General features: G+C 50.9%; 7 protein-coding genes across 7 annotated transcripts; 2 read left to right on the forward strand and 5 right to left on the reverse strand.

Annotated features, from left to right (window-relative positions):
* Positions 1 to 1,074: 1,074 nt before the first annotated feature.
* Positions 1,075 to 3,422, forward strand: N7455_007176 (dynamin family protein; the record flags this gene model as incomplete). The annotated part of the gene is made up of 4 exons (XM_040957720.2): positions 1,075 to 1,458; positions 1,514 to 2,110; positions 2,153 to 2,967; positions 3,032 to 3,422. 4 exons carry the CDS (start codon positions 1,075 to 1,077, stop codon positions 3,420 to 3,422), a joined length of 2,187 nt encoding a protein of 728 aa, XP_040811781.2.
* Positions 3,423 to 3,814: 392 nt separating this feature from the next.
* N7455_007177 (uncharacterized protein) lies at positions 3,815 to 4,192 on the reverse strand (the record flags this gene model as incomplete). Its single annotated transcript, XM_065605551.1, has 1 exon — positions 3,815 to 4,192. One exon carries the CDS (start codon positions 4,190 to 4,192, stop codon positions 3,815 to 3,817), a length of 378 nt encoding a protein of 125 aa, XP_065461405.1.
* A 744-nt stretch (positions 4,193 to 4,936) lies between these two features.
* Positions 4,937 to 9,626, reverse strand: N7455_007178 (uncharacterized protein; the record flags this gene model as incomplete). Its single annotated transcript, XM_065605552.1, has 4 exons — positions 4,937 to 6,289; positions 6,349 to 6,464; positions 6,524 to 9,444; positions 9,601 to 9,626. The coding sequence occupies 4 exons, from the start codon at positions 9,624 to 9,626 to the stop codon at positions 4,937 to 4,939; spliced, it is 4,416 nt and encodes a 1,471-aa protein (XP_065461406.1).
* A 23-nt stretch (positions 9,627 to 9,649) lies between these two features.
* Positions 9,650 to 10,470, reverse strand: N7455_007179 (uncharacterized protein; the record flags this gene model as incomplete). Its single annotated transcript, XM_065605553.1, has 2 exons — positions 9,650 to 9,658; positions 9,820 to 10,470. 2 exons carry the CDS (start codon positions 10,468 to 10,470, stop codon positions 9,650 to 9,652), a joined length of 660 nt encoding a protein of 219 aa, XP_065461407.1.
* A 1,705-nt stretch (positions 10,471 to 12,175) lies between these two features.
* Positions 12,176 to 13,217, reverse strand: N7455_007180 (uncharacterized protein; the record flags this gene model as incomplete). The annotated part of the gene is made up of 3 exons (XM_040957703.2): positions 12,176 to 12,292; positions 12,353 to 12,655; positions 12,717 to 13,217. The coding sequence occupies 3 exons, from the start codon at positions 13,215 to 13,217 to the stop codon at positions 12,176 to 12,178; spliced, it is 921 nt and encodes a 306-aa protein (XP_040811854.2).
* A 400-nt stretch (positions 13,218 to 13,617) lies between these two features.
* On the forward strand, positions 13,618 to 17,288 carry N7455_007181 (uncharacterized protein; the record flags this gene model as incomplete). The annotated part of the gene is made up of 4 exons (XM_040957735.2): positions 13,618 to 13,761; positions 13,828 to 14,136; positions 14,194 to 16,954; positions 17,014 to 17,288. The coding sequence occupies 4 exons, from the start codon at positions 13,618 to 13,620 to the stop codon at positions 17,286 to 17,288; spliced, it is 3,489 nt and encodes a 1,162-aa protein (XP_040811810.2).
* Positions 17,289 to 17,677: 389 nt separating this feature from the next.
* N7455_007182 (uncharacterized protein) lies at positions 17,678 to 18,127 on the reverse strand (the record flags this gene model as incomplete). Its single annotated transcript, XM_040957732.2, has 2 exons — positions 17,678 to 17,836; positions 17,906 to 18,127. The coding sequence occupies 2 exons, from the start codon at positions 18,125 to 18,127 to the stop codon at positions 17,678 to 17,680; spliced, it is 381 nt and encodes a 126-aa protein (XP_040811735.2).
* Positions 18,128 to 18,960: the final 833 nt, after the last annotated feature.

Raw genomic sequence — 18,960 nt, forward strand, 5'->3', positions numbered from 1 at the left:
TTTCTCTGGTCTGCATGATCTGTTAAAGAAAGGACTCGAAGTGGATGTGCTGAGATAGTAGCATAAGTCCAAATCAAATGAAGTTTGCATAGGAGAACAGAGGAACAGGCATAGGCAAATGGTTTCAGCAATTCGTGTCTGACAATTGCAATATCCAAGCAAGCTCTAATTGCATAATGGGTAGCCTGATAGACAAGACCTATCACAAGCGCACGAGAGAATGTGTAAAGGCTCTTTGTAGCATATATGCAATGTATGGCCTTGTAGATTGTTTGGGGGTTTGATTGAATGACTGAGAGATTGTTATACAGTTCTAGCTCCTAATTCTGTTCTTGCTTCCTATCTTTTCAATCTGGAACGTAACAAACAAATAGACCCAAAAGTGACTAACTAGGGCCTAGAAATCTAGCACGAATCCCATTTTTTAACAACAATAATACCTTTCTCCAGGTTGCAAGGGGTGGGACTTGAGTGGAACCAGGTCAAATATCCAGACTGGCTCGATTTTGGGTGTCCCATTGACAATCCTTTTGGAGCCGGGAGTGCCTCATGGAGGTCTGCACAGGCTATATCAATCTCCCATCGAAACATCCGGCACATACGGGTCAGTATATGCGTGACGGCAAAGAAGTGGATTACGATGTACTGACCTCACAAATCTAAGATCGAGAAGTATCAAGTGTTTATAATGGTCCGGTTGAGGGCATCATACGGATAGGATGAATATATCTAGGTACATTTGAAGTCGAATGAGTCAATACATAATATACGTACTGCATAGATATGTATGTAGCATATAGCTGTAAAATGTAAAATCTGTGGCCGCGAATGTTCCTTCCTTTTGGGGTTCCTTCCCATCTTCGTCCTTCCCGTTGCTCTTTCCCATTTCCCCTGTCTCCTCTTCTCATGTTCTCATCTTCTTCTCTTCTTTTCTTATCCCTTCTGCCTCTCCTCTCACCCTCTCATCCCCTCGGTTCCTCGGTTCCTCTTTTCTGCCCACTTCCACTGTAGTTCCAGGCTATTCCCCACTTCTACCCTTGCATCCATCAGTTTGAGTCAGCTACACTCGAAGCCATGAAGATCACTGAACCACAAACCAGAAGTCTTGAGTTGGCTGATCCAGCGTTACTTGAGAAGATTGACAAACTTTTCGCCTGCAATGTGGGGGAGTATGTCAGTCTTCCACAGCTCGTTGTCGTTGGAGACCAGTCCAGCGGTAAGAGTTCGGTCCTCGAGGGCCTGACCAAGTTGAACTTCCCCCGAGACAGTGGCCTGTGTACGAGATTTGCGACGCAAATCATCTTCCGGCGTGATGGCAACTTGGTTGAACGGGAGATAACTGCGTCTATAATCCCTGCATCAGGTTCAACTCCAGAGGAGGACCAGAAGCTGCGGGGCTGGAAGGCCTCTGCCCTTCAGTCACTGAATTCTGAGGACTTCAGCCGTACAATGAAAGAGGTATTATACTTACATGAAATGTCTTCTGGCACTTTGCGTTAACTCTACCTGCAAGGTTCATGAGGTTATGAACCTTTCCTCCTCTCATGGAGACCAAAAGCCGACCTTTTCCAACAGCGTCCTACAGCTCGAGATCCGTGGTCCAAAACAGAGTCACCTCAGCGTTATCGACGTCCCTGGAATTTTCAAGAATACAACGCTGCATAGAACAATGAAGAGTGATATTGTGCTGGTTAGGAACATGGTCCTTCGATACATGCAGAACCAACGATCCATCATCTTGGCTGTGGTTCCGGCAAACGTGGATATTGCCACCCAGGAAATCATTGAGATGGCCAGGGAGATTGACCCTGAAGGAGGAAGAACCTTACGAATCCTCACCAAACCCGACCTTGTTGACAAAGGCACCGAGCACAACGTGATTCGGTTAATACATGATGGAAATTTGAACGGGCAGCTGGGATGGATCCTTGTTCGGAATCTCAGCCAAAAGCAACTTCAAGCTGGTGATGCGGACCGCGACACAGAAGAAAGGACATTCTATCAAAATGCGCCTTGGAATCGCGTCCCGCCCTGGAATTACGGGATTTCGGCGTTGATGGCTCGCCTCCAAGACCTCCTGACGTCAAACGTCCGCCGAGAGTTCCCATCGGTATGCACAACTCTGTGAATAAGCTTGCTAATTTATATAAAGGTGCGGTCGGAAGTGATCAAAAGACTCAAAGACTCGAAAGCCCTATTGCAATCTTTGGGAGCCCAGCGAGACACAGCAGAGCAGCAGAGGCGGATCCTTCTAGATGCTGTGTCGGCTTTTCAAGAGATTACACAGCATGCACTTGCCACAAATTATGGAGTCAGTGATGCGTTCGACGAAGACAAGAATTTACGACTAGCCACGCTGGTCTCGGTGAGAAATGATCTCTTCTCATTTGATATCGCCCATCACGGCCACACGTACACTTTCCAGTCGAAGCCAGAGGGGACAGACGGCAGTGTCGATGATCGTGACGAAAGGAGTAATAACCCGATCGATGCTGAAAACCCACAAAACATCATGAAGAGCCGGAAAAGCTGGGAACCAACTCGGAACACTTCGGTAGAGGACCTTGACGATATTCTACATGTTTCAGAACCCGTGGAGCCCTCCATCAAACGGGGCATTCTCTCTTGGATCGAAGGTGTTTACTCCAATTCTCGGGGCTTTGAGATCGGTACATTTAACCATACTTTGCTCTCTACCTTGATGAAGAAGCAGTCAATCAAATGGTCAGTCCTTGCGTGGGGCTACATTAGTGACATTATCAGCGTTGTTCACGCATTCATACGCAAAGCGCTTGAGGTTGTGTGCAAAGACACACAGATTTCCTCGAAGATAATGTCCCTCCTGATGGACGACCTGGTTGAAAAGTACAAACACGCCATGTCAATGGTTGAGTTCCTTTTGAGAATTGAACGCGAAGGTACTCCGGTTACCCTCAACCATTACTTCAATGACAACCTCGAAAAATGGTCAGTTGGCTAGAGTTTTCTGAATGCATTAGGGATTTGGCTGCTAACCGTTCAAGCCATACAGTCGACAAAAGCGATTGCACGCGACTGTGGCCAAAAAGTCTTTCGATGATTGTAAACACGGAGAGGTCGTCCGACTCAGTGACATTGTTCAGCAACACCACATGAGCAATGTTGACCATACTGTCCGAGATATTCATGACATTCTGGATTCATATTACAAAGTGGCTCGCAAGAGGTTTGTTGACAATGTATGTATGCAAGCAGCCGATCACTATCTGGTCACTGGGCCCGAGGCCCCTATGAAGCTGTTCTCGCCCTCATGGGTTAACGACCTGTCCGACGAGAGACTGGAGGAGATTGTTGGAGAAGGAAGGCCATCGAAGCGCAGACGACGACAACTGCAAAAGGAGGTTGAGGACTTGGAGGCTGGAAAGGCGGTTCTACAGAAATGATGTGTGTTCAATGCCATTATATCTTTAGTGATCAGAATATCAATTATGCTTAAGTATCATGATGGTCTCCCAAGGATGAGTAGCTTGATGGTATCAAAGTTCCGCGAGCCATATTCACGGTTCTACATAGAACAATACTCTATACGGTTTACACTGAGAAAGGTGAGATAATCCATGTATCTCAAATCTCAAAGAGGACATCTGAGAAGGCTACCAAAAAAGACCGAACACGAAGGCCCATTCACGGCCGACTACTTGATATGCATAGGCTACATGTACATGTCAATTCAAGCGTACGCCTCGCACCCATGTCCCTACGACAATAAGGTAGAAGGATAAAACAAAAATCGATTGCTATCTCTCAACCAATTCACACCCCAAAGTCACGAAACCTAGAACCCGGGCTCCACGACAATATTCATAATAACGAAATGAATACACATGTCACATTTAATATTGATCCCAAGCCTCGAAGCAAGCTGTGACAGACGTAACTGCAGCGCACTGCACATATTCGGAACATCGACTTCGTAAAACCGCGCCGGCTTGGCCGTCACGCAGATATGGTCTTTCGCCTCACAAGCCATGACAATAGACGCTTGTTTGAGTCGATCGAGGTATTCAATGGATTGGTCGCGGAGGTTCGCTTTCACTTCTGCAAGTGTGTCGGATTTCGGTTGGTGTCTCATCAGTCGGGCTTGGTCTTCTAGCCAGGAGAGGAAGGCGATGCGTTCTTTTTGGAAGTCGCAGACTGTACTTGGTGCGGACATTCTGTGTGTTGCGCGGGTTGTGAGAGGGACACTTCGTAATTGGTGGATTTGAGGTGCAGATGTTGAGGTTTGGATGGGTGAGTGCGGTGGTTGAGTTCGAGGAATGGAAGGTTCATGGGTTGGGGTGTGGGTGATGGAGCGAGGTTGTGACTTTGGGAGATTGGCCTGGTGAAGTGGGTTGGTTAGACATCATGTATGGGATGCATAGCGAAGGTTCTTCGTACCTCGATCAGGTGGGAACTGGAGATCTTTGGACTTATCCAGCTCGGAGACTTTGGTGTGGGTGGAAGGAAGGCATGTTTCTTGGAGATGAGATTATTGGAGAAATGAATGACATGGAGGTAGTCCACTTAGGATCTGATAAAGAGAGAGAGCAATATCAAAGAGGCCATGGGTGACACCTTGGGGGTCAGGCCACACTCTTACCTTCTTGCAATTGGATTTCATCCATGAGATTCGTGCTTGTAGGCCATGATATACCTGCCATATGGAAGTCAAGAGGAAAGAAAATATCCAAGAGTGAGAAGGCTATCAAAGAATCCAAAATGCGTATATTGCTGGGTCATAGTATCATATGAACTTCATACATGTCGTCAAATCCGATCTGTCTGGAGTTTCATCACAGACCTTTTGTAAGTAACCAAAAAGAAAGAAAAAAGAGAGAAAAAAGAAAACGCTGCAACCAATATACAAAACAAACTAACAAATTCATAAAGAATAGAAAAAAAAGACCAAATGTCTGGTTTACAAATTCGTCAATTTACGGAACCAACTGGGTTTCTTAGGCCCCGAACTCGGTGGAGCACCTTGTCGACTCCCCGGCTGGGACCTCATCCCACGATCACGTTCATAATCACCACTCCCAGAACTGCTCTTCATACCTTCACGACGAGACCCACGATGCCGAGAACGACCATCGTCAATCTCTTCCTCATACTTAGCACGACGACGGGCCTTACGGCGAAGAGCACGACGAGCTTCTTCATCAGACGAAAGAGAATGAGCATGCCCTCCGTCGTCAGCTGCAAGAGGAGGCAAATCAATAAGCGTGGGAACGATCTGCGGTGGCTCTGGAGGTTCATCACTTTGCGAGTAAACCCAAGAGGAAATCTTATCTTTCGCACCACCGCCAGGATTCAACCCACCAGTCATAAGCGGTTCCCGAGTTGGTTCAGGAGCGACCTTAGACTTGCGACGACGAGTAGTCGGTTCTTCAAACGCACGGGAGCTACGAGCCCCGCGACGATCGACCTCACGTTCATCGGGGAAGACATCATCAGGGATCCTTTGCTCACGTTCACGACGTCGACTAGCTCTCGCGGCCATCATCTCCTCTTCGCGCATCCGCCGGCGCTCACGACGTTCCGCTGCCCTCGCTTCCGCCGCGGCTTCAACTTCAGCAGCTTCGGCTTCCCGAGCCGCCTGCTCTTCTCGGGCACGACGTTCTTCACGTGCAGCTCGTCGAGCCCGCTTTTCTTCTCGTAAACGATCTTCTTCTCGTAGACGTTCTTCCTCTTCCTCTTCACGAGCACGTTTTTCACGTGCGCGTTCTTTCCGTCTCGCGCGCCGCTCCTCTGCTTCCCGAGCTTCAGATTCACGGGAGTCAGAAGGTGCCTTCCGGGATCCACGCCGTGCCTGTCGTGCTGCGCGTCGAGCTTCCGCTTCGTCGGCTTCTGTCTCGCCGCCTGCTGCTACACCGGCGGCGTCGGTAACGAATCCTTCGGCATCGGTGTCTGGTCGGACGGATCCTCGGCGTCGATCTTCGCGACGTGATCTGCGAGCGCCATCGCGCTCCATTTCGGGCGGATATCTTCCGTCCTCGTCGCGATATGAGCGTGACTTTCGTCTTTCCGGCATCTCGGGGCGTTCTGGTCGGTCTTGGCGTGTGCCTTTTCTTAGGGAATCGAGAAGACCCATGAATCCACCGCTCTCTTGTTTCTTTGGCGGTGCGGTGTTGGAGCGCTTTAGACGGCGTTCCCTTGGTGGCGCATCAACGAAGGCCATATCGTCGGGTCCGGACATTACATCTGGGGCGGGATTTGCTTGATATGGGTCGACCATGACAGCATCGTCCTCGTCGTCGGGTCTGGGGCGCGGCTATGAAGAATCGTGAGTTAGTACAAAACAGCGCAAAGAATGCGGTCATTCCGACATACCTGTCTCTTTGACTTGCGCCTTGAGCCCTTGGAACCCTCCTTAGGTGAATGACCCTCGGCATCTTCCATGTCAACCACGACGAGATCATCATCCTCGATCGCATACGGATCTCGAACTATTTCGTAGAAAATAAGTCAGCAATAGTTAAATGAGAAGTGAGAGAAAGGTACGTACCTGATTTCCGCCTGTCCGTGCGCGGGCGCTCACGTCGAGACTTGGAAGCATCCATGCCCATCAACTTGGCTGCTTTGTCGGAAACCTCAGGCTTCTCATCCGGAGGTGATGGATCAGCAGGTTTCTCATCAATATCAAATGATGGACGTCTAGATACGGGCTTCGACGAAGAACCAGGTTTGCGAGTCGATTTGCTTCTGGACTGCGGTGTACCCAGTACCATGTTGGCCAAGGCCACGCCACGTTGGTTCTTGGAGGAGCGCCCCTCTCGTTCTCGCCGCTTCTCCCGGTCTGACGCAGAAGACCTTTCCACTTCTGGCTCCGGTTCTTTTGCTCGGGGTTTTCGAGATTCTTTTTTCTTGGGCGTTTCGACTTCCTCTTGGATTTTGGGTTCCTTTTTCAACTTCTTGGGAGGTTCCACTTCCTCTTGGATTTTGGGTTCCTTCTTCAATTTCTTGGGGGGTTCTGCTTCTTCCTGAATCTTACTTTCCTTCTTACTGGATTTCTTTGCGGGTGGTGGGCCCCCCCAAAAGCCTCCCCATGCAGAGGTGTTCGTACTCCGTTCGGCGCGCGCTCGGTCCTTCTTGGAGGGTTTTGGAGGCTCTTCGGCAGGTTCCGGTGCAGCTTCGTCCTTTGCCTCTGCTTCCTCGGGTGTAGGCTGCGGTGCAGGCTCGGCCTCGGCGTCAGCCTCAAGCTCAGGCTCAGGCACTGGGTCTGCCTCGGGTTCGGGTTCGGGTTCAGGCTCTGGCTCAGGCTCTGGTTCCGGTTCAGGTTCAGGTTCTGCAGGTGGTGGGGTTGGTTCCCTGGCAGCTGCCGCGGCGGCTGCGGCTGCGGCTTTCTCGGCTTCAGCCTTTTTATACTTCTTGAGTTCCTTTTTGCTCATTTTTGAAAGATCTGGGGCTGGTGGCTCGGGTTCTGGCTCTGGTTCAGGTTCCGGCTCTGGCTCTGGCTCAGGTTCGGGTTCAGGTTCAGGTTCAGGCTCAGGCTCAGGCTCGGGTTCAAGTTCAGGCTCGAGATCATCTCCGAAGTCCGGGAAGCTTCCAGGGACAGAGTCCTTGGAGACTTTCCTTTCTTCGAACTCGAGAGCTTCCGCTGTCTTAGACTTGGATTTTGAACTCTTCTTTGTAGGAGCGGGCTCCTCTACAGGAGGTTCAGGCTCTGGCTCCGGCACTGGCTCAGGTTCTGGTTCGGGTTCAAACTTTTTTTCCTTGGATTTGCTCTTCAAGCCAGCCTTTTCCGCCTTCGCCTTCTCCTTCTTGGCTAGCTCCAAAGCCTTGATACGTTCAGCAACGCTGAGCTTAGAAGCCTTAGACTTGGATATCTTTTCGGGGGCAGGAGGCTCTGGCTCAGGTTCAGGCACCGGTTCTGGTTCCGGCTCTGGCTCTGGCTCCGGCTCCGGCTCTGGTTCAGGGGCTGGGGGGTTGTCGTCAACATCGATAAGCAAGTCTTCCTCTTCTATAGGCTCGGGTTCCTTCTCTTCTTTCGCCTTCTTCGTTGATTTGGTTTTGCTCGTAGAACCTCCGGTCAGGGTCGACCAGAAGCCTTTAGATGCTTTTTCCTCTTTGGGGGGTTCGATGGCTTTCGTGGTCTTCTTCGTGCCCTTCGATGTCTTAGGGGCTAGCTCCGCCCAATTATCGTCGGCATTGTCATGGAAAGCTTCCGGCTCTGGAGTCAAACCCTGAGCAGGAGGCGTCGGCGCACGTGGGGGAGGTTCTTCAATATCCTTGCCCTTCTTTTTCTTTTTCTTGTCCTTTGCTGGCCCCCAAATGCCCCAAGAGTCTTCTTCGGCCGGTTTCTCCGGTTCAGGCTCTGGCTCTGGCTCGGGTTCTGGCTCGGGTTCCGGTTCTGGTTCTGGTTCGGGTTCAGGCTCCGGCTCAGGCACTGGTTCTGGTTCTGGCTCCGGTTCAACAACCGGTTCAGGCACTTCTTCAGGCGGCTGGTCTGATGGGAGCTCGAAATCCTTGCCGGGAATGGGAAGGCCCTTGCGCATTAATTGTTTCTCTCGCTTCTTCCGTTCTTTAGACGATATCTCACGCCAATTTTCGTACAGAGGATCGTCGGGCACTTTTGGCGCCTCAGGTTCAGGTTCGGGCACCGGTTCTGGTTCTGGTTCGGGTTCTGGCTCTGGCTCTGGCTCTAGCTCCGGTTCAGGCTCAGGTTCCGGGATGGGTTCTGGTTCAGGCACTGGCTCGGCTTTGCCTTTGCTTTTCTTCTTATCCTTTGAGGAAATTCCCCAGGCGGAAAAAACATCAACTGGCTCTGTTGGTTTCGCCGGCGGTTCATCGATGATAGGCTCCGGATCAGCTAAAAGGTCAATCTTCTTCTTTTTCTTCTTATCTTTGGTCTTCACTGGAACACCCCAACCCCAGTCAGTATCTGTCTCGGGTGGTTTCTCAGTCTCCTCAACCACTGGATCAGGTACAGCTGCAGCTGCTGCCGCTTCCGCTTCTGCTGCCGCCGCTGCTGCTGCTGCCTCGACTTCAGCCTTGGCTGCTTCCCACTCTGCTGTCGCTTTTGCCGCAGCTTCATCCTCGTCTTTGTATTTCTTCTCCATATCCTTCTTCGCTTTACGCTGCTCTCTCTTGGAGAGATTCAGATACCAGGCTTCCTGTGTGAAATCGACTCTAGGTGGTGGCGGAGGTGGAGGCGCAGGAACCTCTAGTTCGGGCTCCGTCCCCTTTTGGTCTTTGCTCGCATCCCAACCTCCTCCCCAGTCGTCTTCTTGCTTGGTTTCGGCAGGTGCGGATCCTAAGTCGAAGTCGAAGTCGCCAGTCTTCTTGGAGGTTGCTCCCCAAGGATTGTTGTCCTTGGATTCGTCGTTGGGAGGAGGGTCTCCAAGAGGATCGAGCTTACCACCGGTATTCCAGTCTTTGCCCCATCCTCCGAAGCTAAACCCAGTTCCGCCGGTCTTGGGAGCCGGGCTATCGAAATTCAAGTCCAATTGCGGTGCGCCGTTATCCAGACTTATGTCCTGGAACCCCCCAGAGGGTCCAACTTCTCCCTGTAATTTTACTTAGACGCCCGTCTTGTACATTGGAGGAGGATGGTCTTACCTTTCCTTTCTTCTTTTTTCCTACATCCGTGAAGGCAGCCCACGAGTCATCGCCCCCACCCCCACCGTTATCCTCAGCCCAGCTAAGATCTTTGGCAGCAGCGGCTTCAGCGGCCTGTCGTTCTTCTTCCTCCTTGGCTAGTCTCTCTTCCTCTTCTTTGGCTTTTCTCTCTTCTTCTTCCTTGGCCTTCCTCTCTTCCTCTTCCTCCTCCAGTTTCTTCTTCTTATCCTTCTTTCCGCTCACATTCCAATCGCCCCAATCGTCGCCGCCCCCATCTCCCCCGTCGCCGCCTCCAGCGCCGCCCGAATCACCAGCCCCACCGTCACCACCGTCACCGTTGGCATTATCGTCTCCTCCATCAGCCCCGCCTGCCGGTGGCGGTGGCGGAGGAGGGGGTGAGGGAGGCGGTGCTGGTTTCTTTGCTGCCGCGGGCTTTTTCTTCTTATGTTCCCGAACACCGGTAGGATTCTCAAAATCAATGCGTACATCCAGCATACGATCTTTCAGCAGCGAAGATGACGATTTATGCGATTTTTGAGCTGTTTTCGGCGCGAAGAAAATAGCCGTCGATTTGCGCTGCGCGAGTGGAGGCAATACAGAGTATTCGGGAGGTAGGTCATGGATCACATCGTCATAGGTAGGCGGAGGTTGGTCGTACGACGGTGGCTCTGGCCAGCGAGTCGGAAAGCGAGAAGTCAAACCGGTGACCAAATCTAGTTTGTGGTTCACCTGGTTATCTGGTAGGCAAAACCCCGCCAGCTTTGTCGAGAAAGTAGTCCAGACCTCGTCGAGTAGTTTCTCCTCCATTTCCATGTTCCGTGTGTAGTATGCGACATCCTCCGCGGCGCTGGTCTTCCCCGCGCATACGCGATAAGACCCCTCAATCGCTTCCATGTCGAAAATCACATGCGCCGGGTTCACGGCCGATTCGATCACTGATGTGGTAACTCAGCGATGTCGAATAGCGAACGCATCGGTGGGTGGGTTGGATTCGAGTCCTGGTGGGGGGGGATATTGTCCCAATCGATAACAAACGTTGTTTTCCGGCGCGGAGTTGCGATAGTGCGATGTCGGTGTGGTAACGTTGTGCGAGCGGGCGTTGTGAGACTATTAAGCAGTAGTTTCAAGTCAAATTCGAGTCAGATAGCCTCCCTGCACGACCGGCGCGAGTTCCAGATGTTTTTTGGATGGTGATATGTGGTATATAGACGGATTACGAGACGGCCACACAGTCTGTAGAACTGTGCCTCCTGTAAATTGAACACGAGAAATTTCAAGGAGTCAAGGGAGTCAAGGGAGAAAAATATGGAAAAGTTAGACTGGGAGGGGATCTTCTGGAGAGGCAGGGATAAGTTCAGGCGGTGGAGGTGAAGATCATCCCATTTAGCCCGCCTAAGTTAAATAAATGTATGTACTCCGTACTCCGTTCGTACTCCGTGTACAATGTACTTGTTCAATGTTGTTATTGCATTTATGTGGTCGGGGGTGTTTTGATATTGGCGTAGAAGTTGTTCGAGTCACTCAAACTCGAACAACATATTTATGCTAACACCCCTCGAAGATGGGAGGAAAAAAATATATACAGATGGCTGGGAACATAAAAGTGCCAGGTGCATACCTCTACGAAGTACGGAGCAAGAGGACTGTGAAACTGACGATATGTACTCTGTACACTGTACATATATGTGTACTAAAATATGTAGGTGTAAGTTTTTTTCCCTCTACAGTCTGCATGGCATACTCGAGAGGTCAACAACCCAATGTTGCACAGACCCCACGATAACAGTTCGATTTCCATGGTTCCCAACTTCAAGTCCATGGATTGCAAGATATCTTGTGTAGTACCGTGGTACTATAACCCACTTTAAGTCCAATTGCACATACCTAACTATATAAAGTACTATGTATATTTATAGTCCATACAACATACAGTGACAATCTCATACCTAAATGCAGGGACTGCGCTATGTTTGTTGCACGTCGTATAGTTCCCCCGTACCTGCGATGTTGGGCATTTTTACCCTCGGGCTTGGACCATAAACAAAATATATTTTACAAAAGGTGCATGAAGTACTTCGTAGATGCTGGAATATTCTCCTCCAGCCCAACTTACTCGATGCAAATCCCAGACTAAAAGGGCCACCTGCACGCGCAACACATCCTTTGCACACCGCCACTTGAGCTTCGGAGTAAAAAAAAGGGGCCCAGTGCGGGGTTGGTGGGGATTCTACGGCGTAAATGAAGAATTAGAATGGTCTTTTTCTCTCTGACTCATCGGTCTAATGGAGACAGCTTCGTAGAGGGAATTGAATTGGGTTGGAGATGGTAAACTCTCCATGGATTGATTCATTACGATATCATCCTGCAGCGCTTCCACAGCTCGACCAAACAAAAACGATGTAGAGAAAAACAGTTTTACAGGACGAACCACAATACAACAAGGGGACATGAATCAGGCCATATGGGAAATTGAAAACGGCGCGTGACAAGCAAGCTTAGAAGTCCACAGTGAGCTAACCACTCTCCGAAACAAACCTCATCCAGGTTGACGCCATCCCAATGGAGATTCCCGGTAGAAGATCAGGTTCAGGTTTCAGGTTCAGTTGTAGTCTTCCGGTGTTTTATACACAGAGCTCTTGGGCGCAGGTTCTCCGTATACCTCTTGGTGCTCTTTCTCATACCGTTGGCGATCTTCGACTTGCAATTTGTGGTAGTGCTAGACTCGCAGTTAGCGCCTTCTAGTCCGGTATGTATTGATTCTGCCAAGGGTGCTTACATCTTTCTCCGATTGGGGGAGTTCAGTCCACTCAGCGGAAATGACTTTGATGGCCTCTGTGACGGACTTTCCCTCGTAATTAAGGGTTTCCATGCGTTGCGTCACGAATATGATGTAGGCGGATTGAGGTGTTTTGGGCAAGCGGTCATCTTTGATGGCAGGATAGGTCTTCTTGCCAATGCGTGAAAGGGTTAGGCGGGCAGTGTTGGCATCCTTGATCTGGAGAGGTGTGTGCGACTTGACCCACGCGTCGTAGGCAGCGGCGTTAGCGGCTCTGTTGGCGTCGGCTTGAGCTTGAAGTTTCTGGGGTTGGTGGATTAGTATGCTGCTCTTGACGTATACCGAGAAGCTCAAGGGCACATACCCCCTTCTCTTGAGGACTCAGGGATGTCGCATGCTGTACACCGATTGACCATGCTTCCTTGACCGGGTATTGACCTTTAACCTCCTGCAGCTTCTCAGTCATAGCAAGACCGTAGGCAGAAGTGACCAGCCTCTTGGGCCGGACCAGGGCAGTTGCCTTGAGCTCTTTGATATGAGCCCGTTGTTGCTTGATTTTCAGAGCTTCCTGTTGTTTCTCGCTGAGAGGGGCCTTCTTCGCTTTGCTAGCGGCTGTCTTAGGGGTCTTGGCCTTGGGCGTCTTGCTCGCCTTGAGAGGGGTAGAAGCAGTCGCGAATGAATTCGCTTGGAACAGGGATTGGATAGAGGAAATGGGTTGGAATTGCGGGCGCGCCGGACTGGAGTTAGTTGCCAGACTGATGCGACTGAGCTGGTTCTGTAAGTCGGTCACGCCAGTACGGATAGGGAGACCACCGCGATGCAGGGTGCGGACGAAGCCCCCCCGAGCTGCCGACTGCCAAGACATGAAGTGATTATCGAAGTAGATTTAGCTGGAGCGAGGTTAAATAATCAAGATCAAAACGAGATCAATTAGCAATTGAATCTTCAAAGGCCGAGAATCGAAGAGGAGCTGAGCTGTTGACGCAAGCGGAGGAGTCGCGCTTGCTTTGGCGTACCTATCCGCATTGGGACTAGCCCCTCCGCATAAGATTATGTAATTTGTTTTCTTGATTCCATCAGTTTGCGCAAGTGACGATGCGATAGACAACCTAAAAAGCTCTTCTTTCTTGGTAGTCTGACGCCTGAATTGCCGTCTCAACTCATTTTTTCTCGCGTGGCGCTTTCTCTCCCCCCCTCTCTCCTCCGCGAATCCGTGTCCCGGGTGCTTTTGCGTTCCAGTAACACTCACTAATCAGCCTGCAACAATGGCTCGCCACGGAGATACTCGCTCACCATCACCTGTAGGCAGCACATATTCTTCATCCCGGCGGCCTCGCAGAGAGGATGATCGCTATGACAGAGCCAGGCGGGATGATGGGCGCAGTTACCGCAGATCCCGCAGCCCAGAGGTACGTGTGGCGCATCGCAAATTCTCATTTTATCTTGCAATATCTAACCATCCTTGTGATATCTAGAGACGGTACCGCGGGCGCGACCGCCCTCATGAGAGAGATGCATATCGACGACGAGACCTCCCCGTAGACCGGCGCGACGAAGATACTTATCGGCCAGCTCGAAGAGACCGATCTCGAGACCGGCGCCGAGATGATGACCATGATATCCGCCGCAGAAGTCGTGATAGGGATTACCGTTCTAGGCGAGATGACTCCCGGGATCGGGATCGCAGGCGGATAGATGATTCTGCTGACTTGAAGCCCAAGTCTAGACGGGATGACAGCCGTGATCGTGCTCCGAGCCGACGGTCCAGGTCCAGAACCCGAGAGGTAAGCCGCCCTGACCTTGCATAATGCCGAGATCATGACATTAATTGTATCCCCCAGCCATCCAAGCCGTCCACACCGGCCCCCACTGCGCAGACAGACGAGGCGAAAAAAGCAGAGAGACTTGCCAAGCTTGAAGCATGGAAACAGAAACAAGCCGCCGAACGCGAAAAGAAGCAAAAGGAACAGGCATCGGTTGATCCAAAGAAAATTCTCGAAGCGATTGACCGTAAATCGGTTGTGTCTCCTGATCCTGCTGCATTTCCCGGAAAGTCGAAGTTTGATCCAAAGGCCATCGTCAAATCATCCACCACGACCACGGCCACTCCCGCCGTGCTTGGTACAGATGTTGCCGTCCCAGTGTCTTCCAAAGCCCCGTCTGTTACGAAAGCCAACATGCCTAGTGCTGCCCCCGCCATGCTCTCTGCTCCCTTGAAGGCCAAAGGTAATGTCAGCGGATTCGGCCTGGGTGTCAAACAAGTTTCTGAAACGGAGAAGCCCTCTGCTTCTAAAACTCTGGGCTTTGGGGATGGAGATGAAGGATCAACACGAAAGAAACTCGAGAAATTGCCGACCATGCCTCTCGATGTGGGTGCACAGGTAGACGATGCCGTGGAAGATGATGATGTAGACATGCAAGTTGAAGGAACGGAAGAACAAGCAGCAGCCGAAGCGCGTGCTGCAGCGGAACGCCGAGATACACGACTCCAAGATCAAAATGAGGATGTCCACATGGAGGAGGCCACGAACGCCCAGGCCGATTCCAGCATGGACGTTGACGACGACGAAGAAATCGATCCCCTGGATGCGTTCATGGCTGAACTCCAAGACTCGGCACCGCCTGAACAGAACATTGGGGCTACCTTTGCCAAGAAGACGGCACAGCAACAACCTGAGGCGATGTTTGGCGATGAGGAGGATGTGGCTGTGACTGCAGTCGGTGACGAGAAAGCCGAAGATGTCCTCGCTCTGGCAGCAATCAAAAAGAAGAAACGGGAGATGCCTGAGATTGACCACGCGAAGATCGAGTATGAGCCCTTCCGCAAGGAATTTTACACTGAACCGTCCAACCTTGCCGATATGACCGAGGAGGAGGTAGCAAACTTGCGACTTGAACTGGATGGCATCAAGGTCCGCGGTCGGGATGTCCCTAAACCTGTTCAAAAGTGGTCACAATGCGGTTTGGGCGTTCAGACGTTAGATGTTGTTCACAAACTCGGGTGGGAACACCTCACATCCATTCAAGCCCAGGCCATTCCCACGATCATGTCCGGTCGCGATGTCATCGGTGTGGCAAAAACTGGCTCAGGAAAGACTGGTGCTTTCCTCGTTCCAATGTTCCGACACATTAAAGATCAACGACCCTTGTCTAGTACAGATGGCCCGATCAGTATGATCTTGTCACCCACCCGTGAACTGGCCACCCAAATCCATAAGGACTGTAAACCCTTCTTGAAGGCCTTGGGTCTTCGTGCCGTCTGCGCGTATGGTGGAGCCCCGATCAAAGACCAAATTGCCGAACTGAAACGAGGCGCGGAAATTATTGTATGCACTGCTGGTCGTCTCATCGATCTCCTGGCCGCAAACCAAGGACGGGTCCTCAATCTCCGCCGTATCACGTATGTCGTTCTCGACGAGGGTGACCGCATGTTCGATATGGGCTTCGGACCACAAGTTGTGAAGATCATGGCTAGCATCCGACCGGACAGACAGACTGTCCTTTTCTCAGCCACTTTCCCCAAGAATATGGAAGCCTTGGCCCGCAAAACTTTGAACGAGCCAGTGGAGATCACTGTGGGTGGCAGGAGTGTTGTGGCCCCGGAAATCACGCAAATTGTTGAGGTCCGTAATAACGACCAGAAATTCTTCCGCCTGTTGGAGCTTCTGGGGAATCTGTATGAGGACGACGCGAATGAAGATGATCGCACCTTGATTTTCGTGGATCGTCAAGAGGCCGCAGATGACTTACTCAAGCAATTGATGTATAAGGGTTATCCATGCATGTCGATTCACGGCGGAAAGGATCAGATCGATCGCGACAGCACCATCCAAGAATTCAAGGCAGGCATTTTCCCTATCCTGGTCGCAACGTCAGTTGCTGCTCGAGGGTTAGATGTCAAGCAGCTCAAGCTCGTCGTCAACTATGACGCACCTAATCATCTGGAGGATTATGTCCATCGTGCCGGCCGCACTGGGCGAGCTGGCAACACCGGAACTGCCGTCACGTTCATCACCGAGGAACAGGATCGGTATGCCGTGGATATTGCCAAGGCTCTCAGACAAAGTGGACAGGAAGTCCCCGAGCCTGTCCAGAAGTTAGTCGATGGGTTCAACGAGAAGATCAAGTCTGGCAAGGAGAAGTACACACCCCGCCATGGATTTGGTGGTAAAGGTCTGGACCGTCTCAATATGGAGCGTGAAACTGCGCGACTTCGTGAGCGAAAAGCATACAAAACAGGCGATGACATGGATGACGAAGAAGAGAAACTTGAGACTGAGCAGGAATCAGATGATCGATTCAACAAGGCTCTCTCAGCTGTTCGATCAGCCGCTGAGCCGGCCGTGCCATCAGCTACACCATCAGTCTCTATGCCCGGCGTGCCGAAAGGCATTGATCTTGATGGTAAGATCGTTGTGCATCGCACGGAGAGACCGCCAGCGAATGCTTCAAAGAACCCATTGGACAAGGTGGGCTCCGCCGTTGCGGACATTCATGCACGTTTGAGCCGTGCAGGTGTGATGCGATCTGGCGTGCCTATTGATAATCGTGGACCTGATGCGGGCGCCTTCCATGCAACGCTGGAAATCAACGATTTCCCTCGTAAGTTACTCCGTATCCCTCCCATTCTTGATGATCACTTACCGTTTCTTCGTTTACAGAAAAAGCACGTTGGGCGGTTACAAACCGCACGAACGTTGCAAAGATACTGGAAGCATCTGGTACCTCTATCACCACTAAGGGCAATTTCTACGCCGCCGGGAAGGAACCAGCGCCTGGGGAGCTCCCCAAGCTTTACATCCTGGTTGAGGGTGAGACGGAGATTTCAGTCACCACCGCCATACACGAACTCAGACGCTTGCTCAAGGATGCGACACTGGCCGCCTCAGAAGGTGAGGCTCGCGCTCCGGTGGGTGGCCGCTACAATGTTCTCTAGGTCATGCTTTAGTTCATAGTAGGTCCGAAATATGTCTTCAATAAATCAACGATTGTACGATATTATTCATGTGTTTTGATTCTTGTAGTACCTAGGTAGCTATATTGAGTTTATTTATGATTAATCTAGCCGAGCAATGCAATTGGAGAAACAGCGGTTAATTAATCGGAGTATAGCATCGTTACATCATTCAAACTATGAAAGTCAAGGTTGATTCCACAATTCCACCCGCAAACAACAAGTCAAAAGGATTTGAAAAGAGGAAGGAAAAAGAACCAAATATGCGCTATAAAGAGACAGAATAAGTTTGCAAATATAACGCCATCAAACAAGTCGCCGGGATATAATGGGAGCGATGATCAAATCCAAATGTCGCATGGGAGGTATGCTTATTCCCATCTCCTTGCAGCCTCAGCCCCATCTACATCTCGCGCAGCCCTCTCCGTGCGACTGACTTGATCCAATGTCTGAGCTTGAGTCTGTGCCTTCTGCGCAGCCAGCTTAGATCCCAATTTTCCTTTATTGGTAGAGGCGGTGTCGGCACGTTTCTGTAAGGTTCGTAAGTTACTAATCCCGGCCCCGCGTAGCATATCCTGCCGGGAAATGAGTTGTCATACCTGTGCAGCAATTGCAGCATTTGCGCGTGCCTCGTCCGTTGCGGCAGTACCACCATCTGTAGTGCTTCCACCCAGAGTGCGGCCGGGTGTAGCCTTCCAGTTTGTCTTGGCCGGAAGTGGGGCGCTGGGTGCCGCAGTCCTCCCTGAGTTGGTGCCGACTACACGGCCCGGTTGATTGAAGGGGTCTGCCTCATTGGAAGAGCGGGAGCATATGTTGCCCATTATGAGTGTGTTGCGAATTGCAGGGACCGAAGGGTTTGTTGTTGTGGTTAGTGTAGGGTGGGCGCAAGGCAGGGAAGGGTCGTTGGTTAGAGCCTCGGCTACGGCTCGAAGTTGATCTTTGAGGTACCCAATTGGATGTAGTGGGATTCTCTATGGAAGATTTTGCAAGTGCTATGTTGGCTGTAAATCAAGTTGTCCCTGTGAACGTTGTTGTTGTTGTCGGCGGGTCATCGCAACTGGATGTTGGAGCAATGCGATAAGCTGATAGTCGATCCGGGGCAAAGGCGGTGAGCGGGGTCGACAACTGATTTCACTAAGACTATAAATTTGGATATAGTAGGATACAGTCAAGGTAGATATGTCATTAGCGCATTCAGTCTATCAACTGAGTCCAGAATTAACGTTTCTCCTATGCACCAGATGCGAATTGCCGACCAACTACCGGATTAGGGCTTTCAAAGGAAAGTCGGACCAGAGGGGCAGAATATAGCTTAGTCAGCATATCCCTTGGGGGGAAATCCTCTCCGCGGGGGAGAGAAATTCTTCAATTGGAATGCTGGGGAACATTTTCCAGGTTGGACTGTTCTCGTGTCTCTCTTACCTGCAGATTTACCCTATATCACATATATCACCAACGTTCCCGAAGTTGATCGCCAAAGCACACTCTACGATTCGCTCGAAAATCATGACGCCTAACCCCCAAGGTCCTCATCCTGTCCTGCGTCCCGAAGGTCCTCACGGCTACACTGAGGGGTCTCAGTCGGCATCAGGTTATGCCCCCTGATCCTTTCACAATCTTTTGGATTTGATCCTGCATCTGTGACTACCAAGGT

Source organism: Penicillium solitum, assembly GCF_028829755.1.
Source record: "Penicillium solitum strain IBT 25940 chromosome Unknown utg000004l_segment0_segment0, whole genome shotgun sequence".
Lineage (NCBI taxonomy): Eukaryota > Fungi > Ascomycota > Eurotiomycetes > Eurotiales > Aspergillaceae > Penicillium > Penicillium solitum.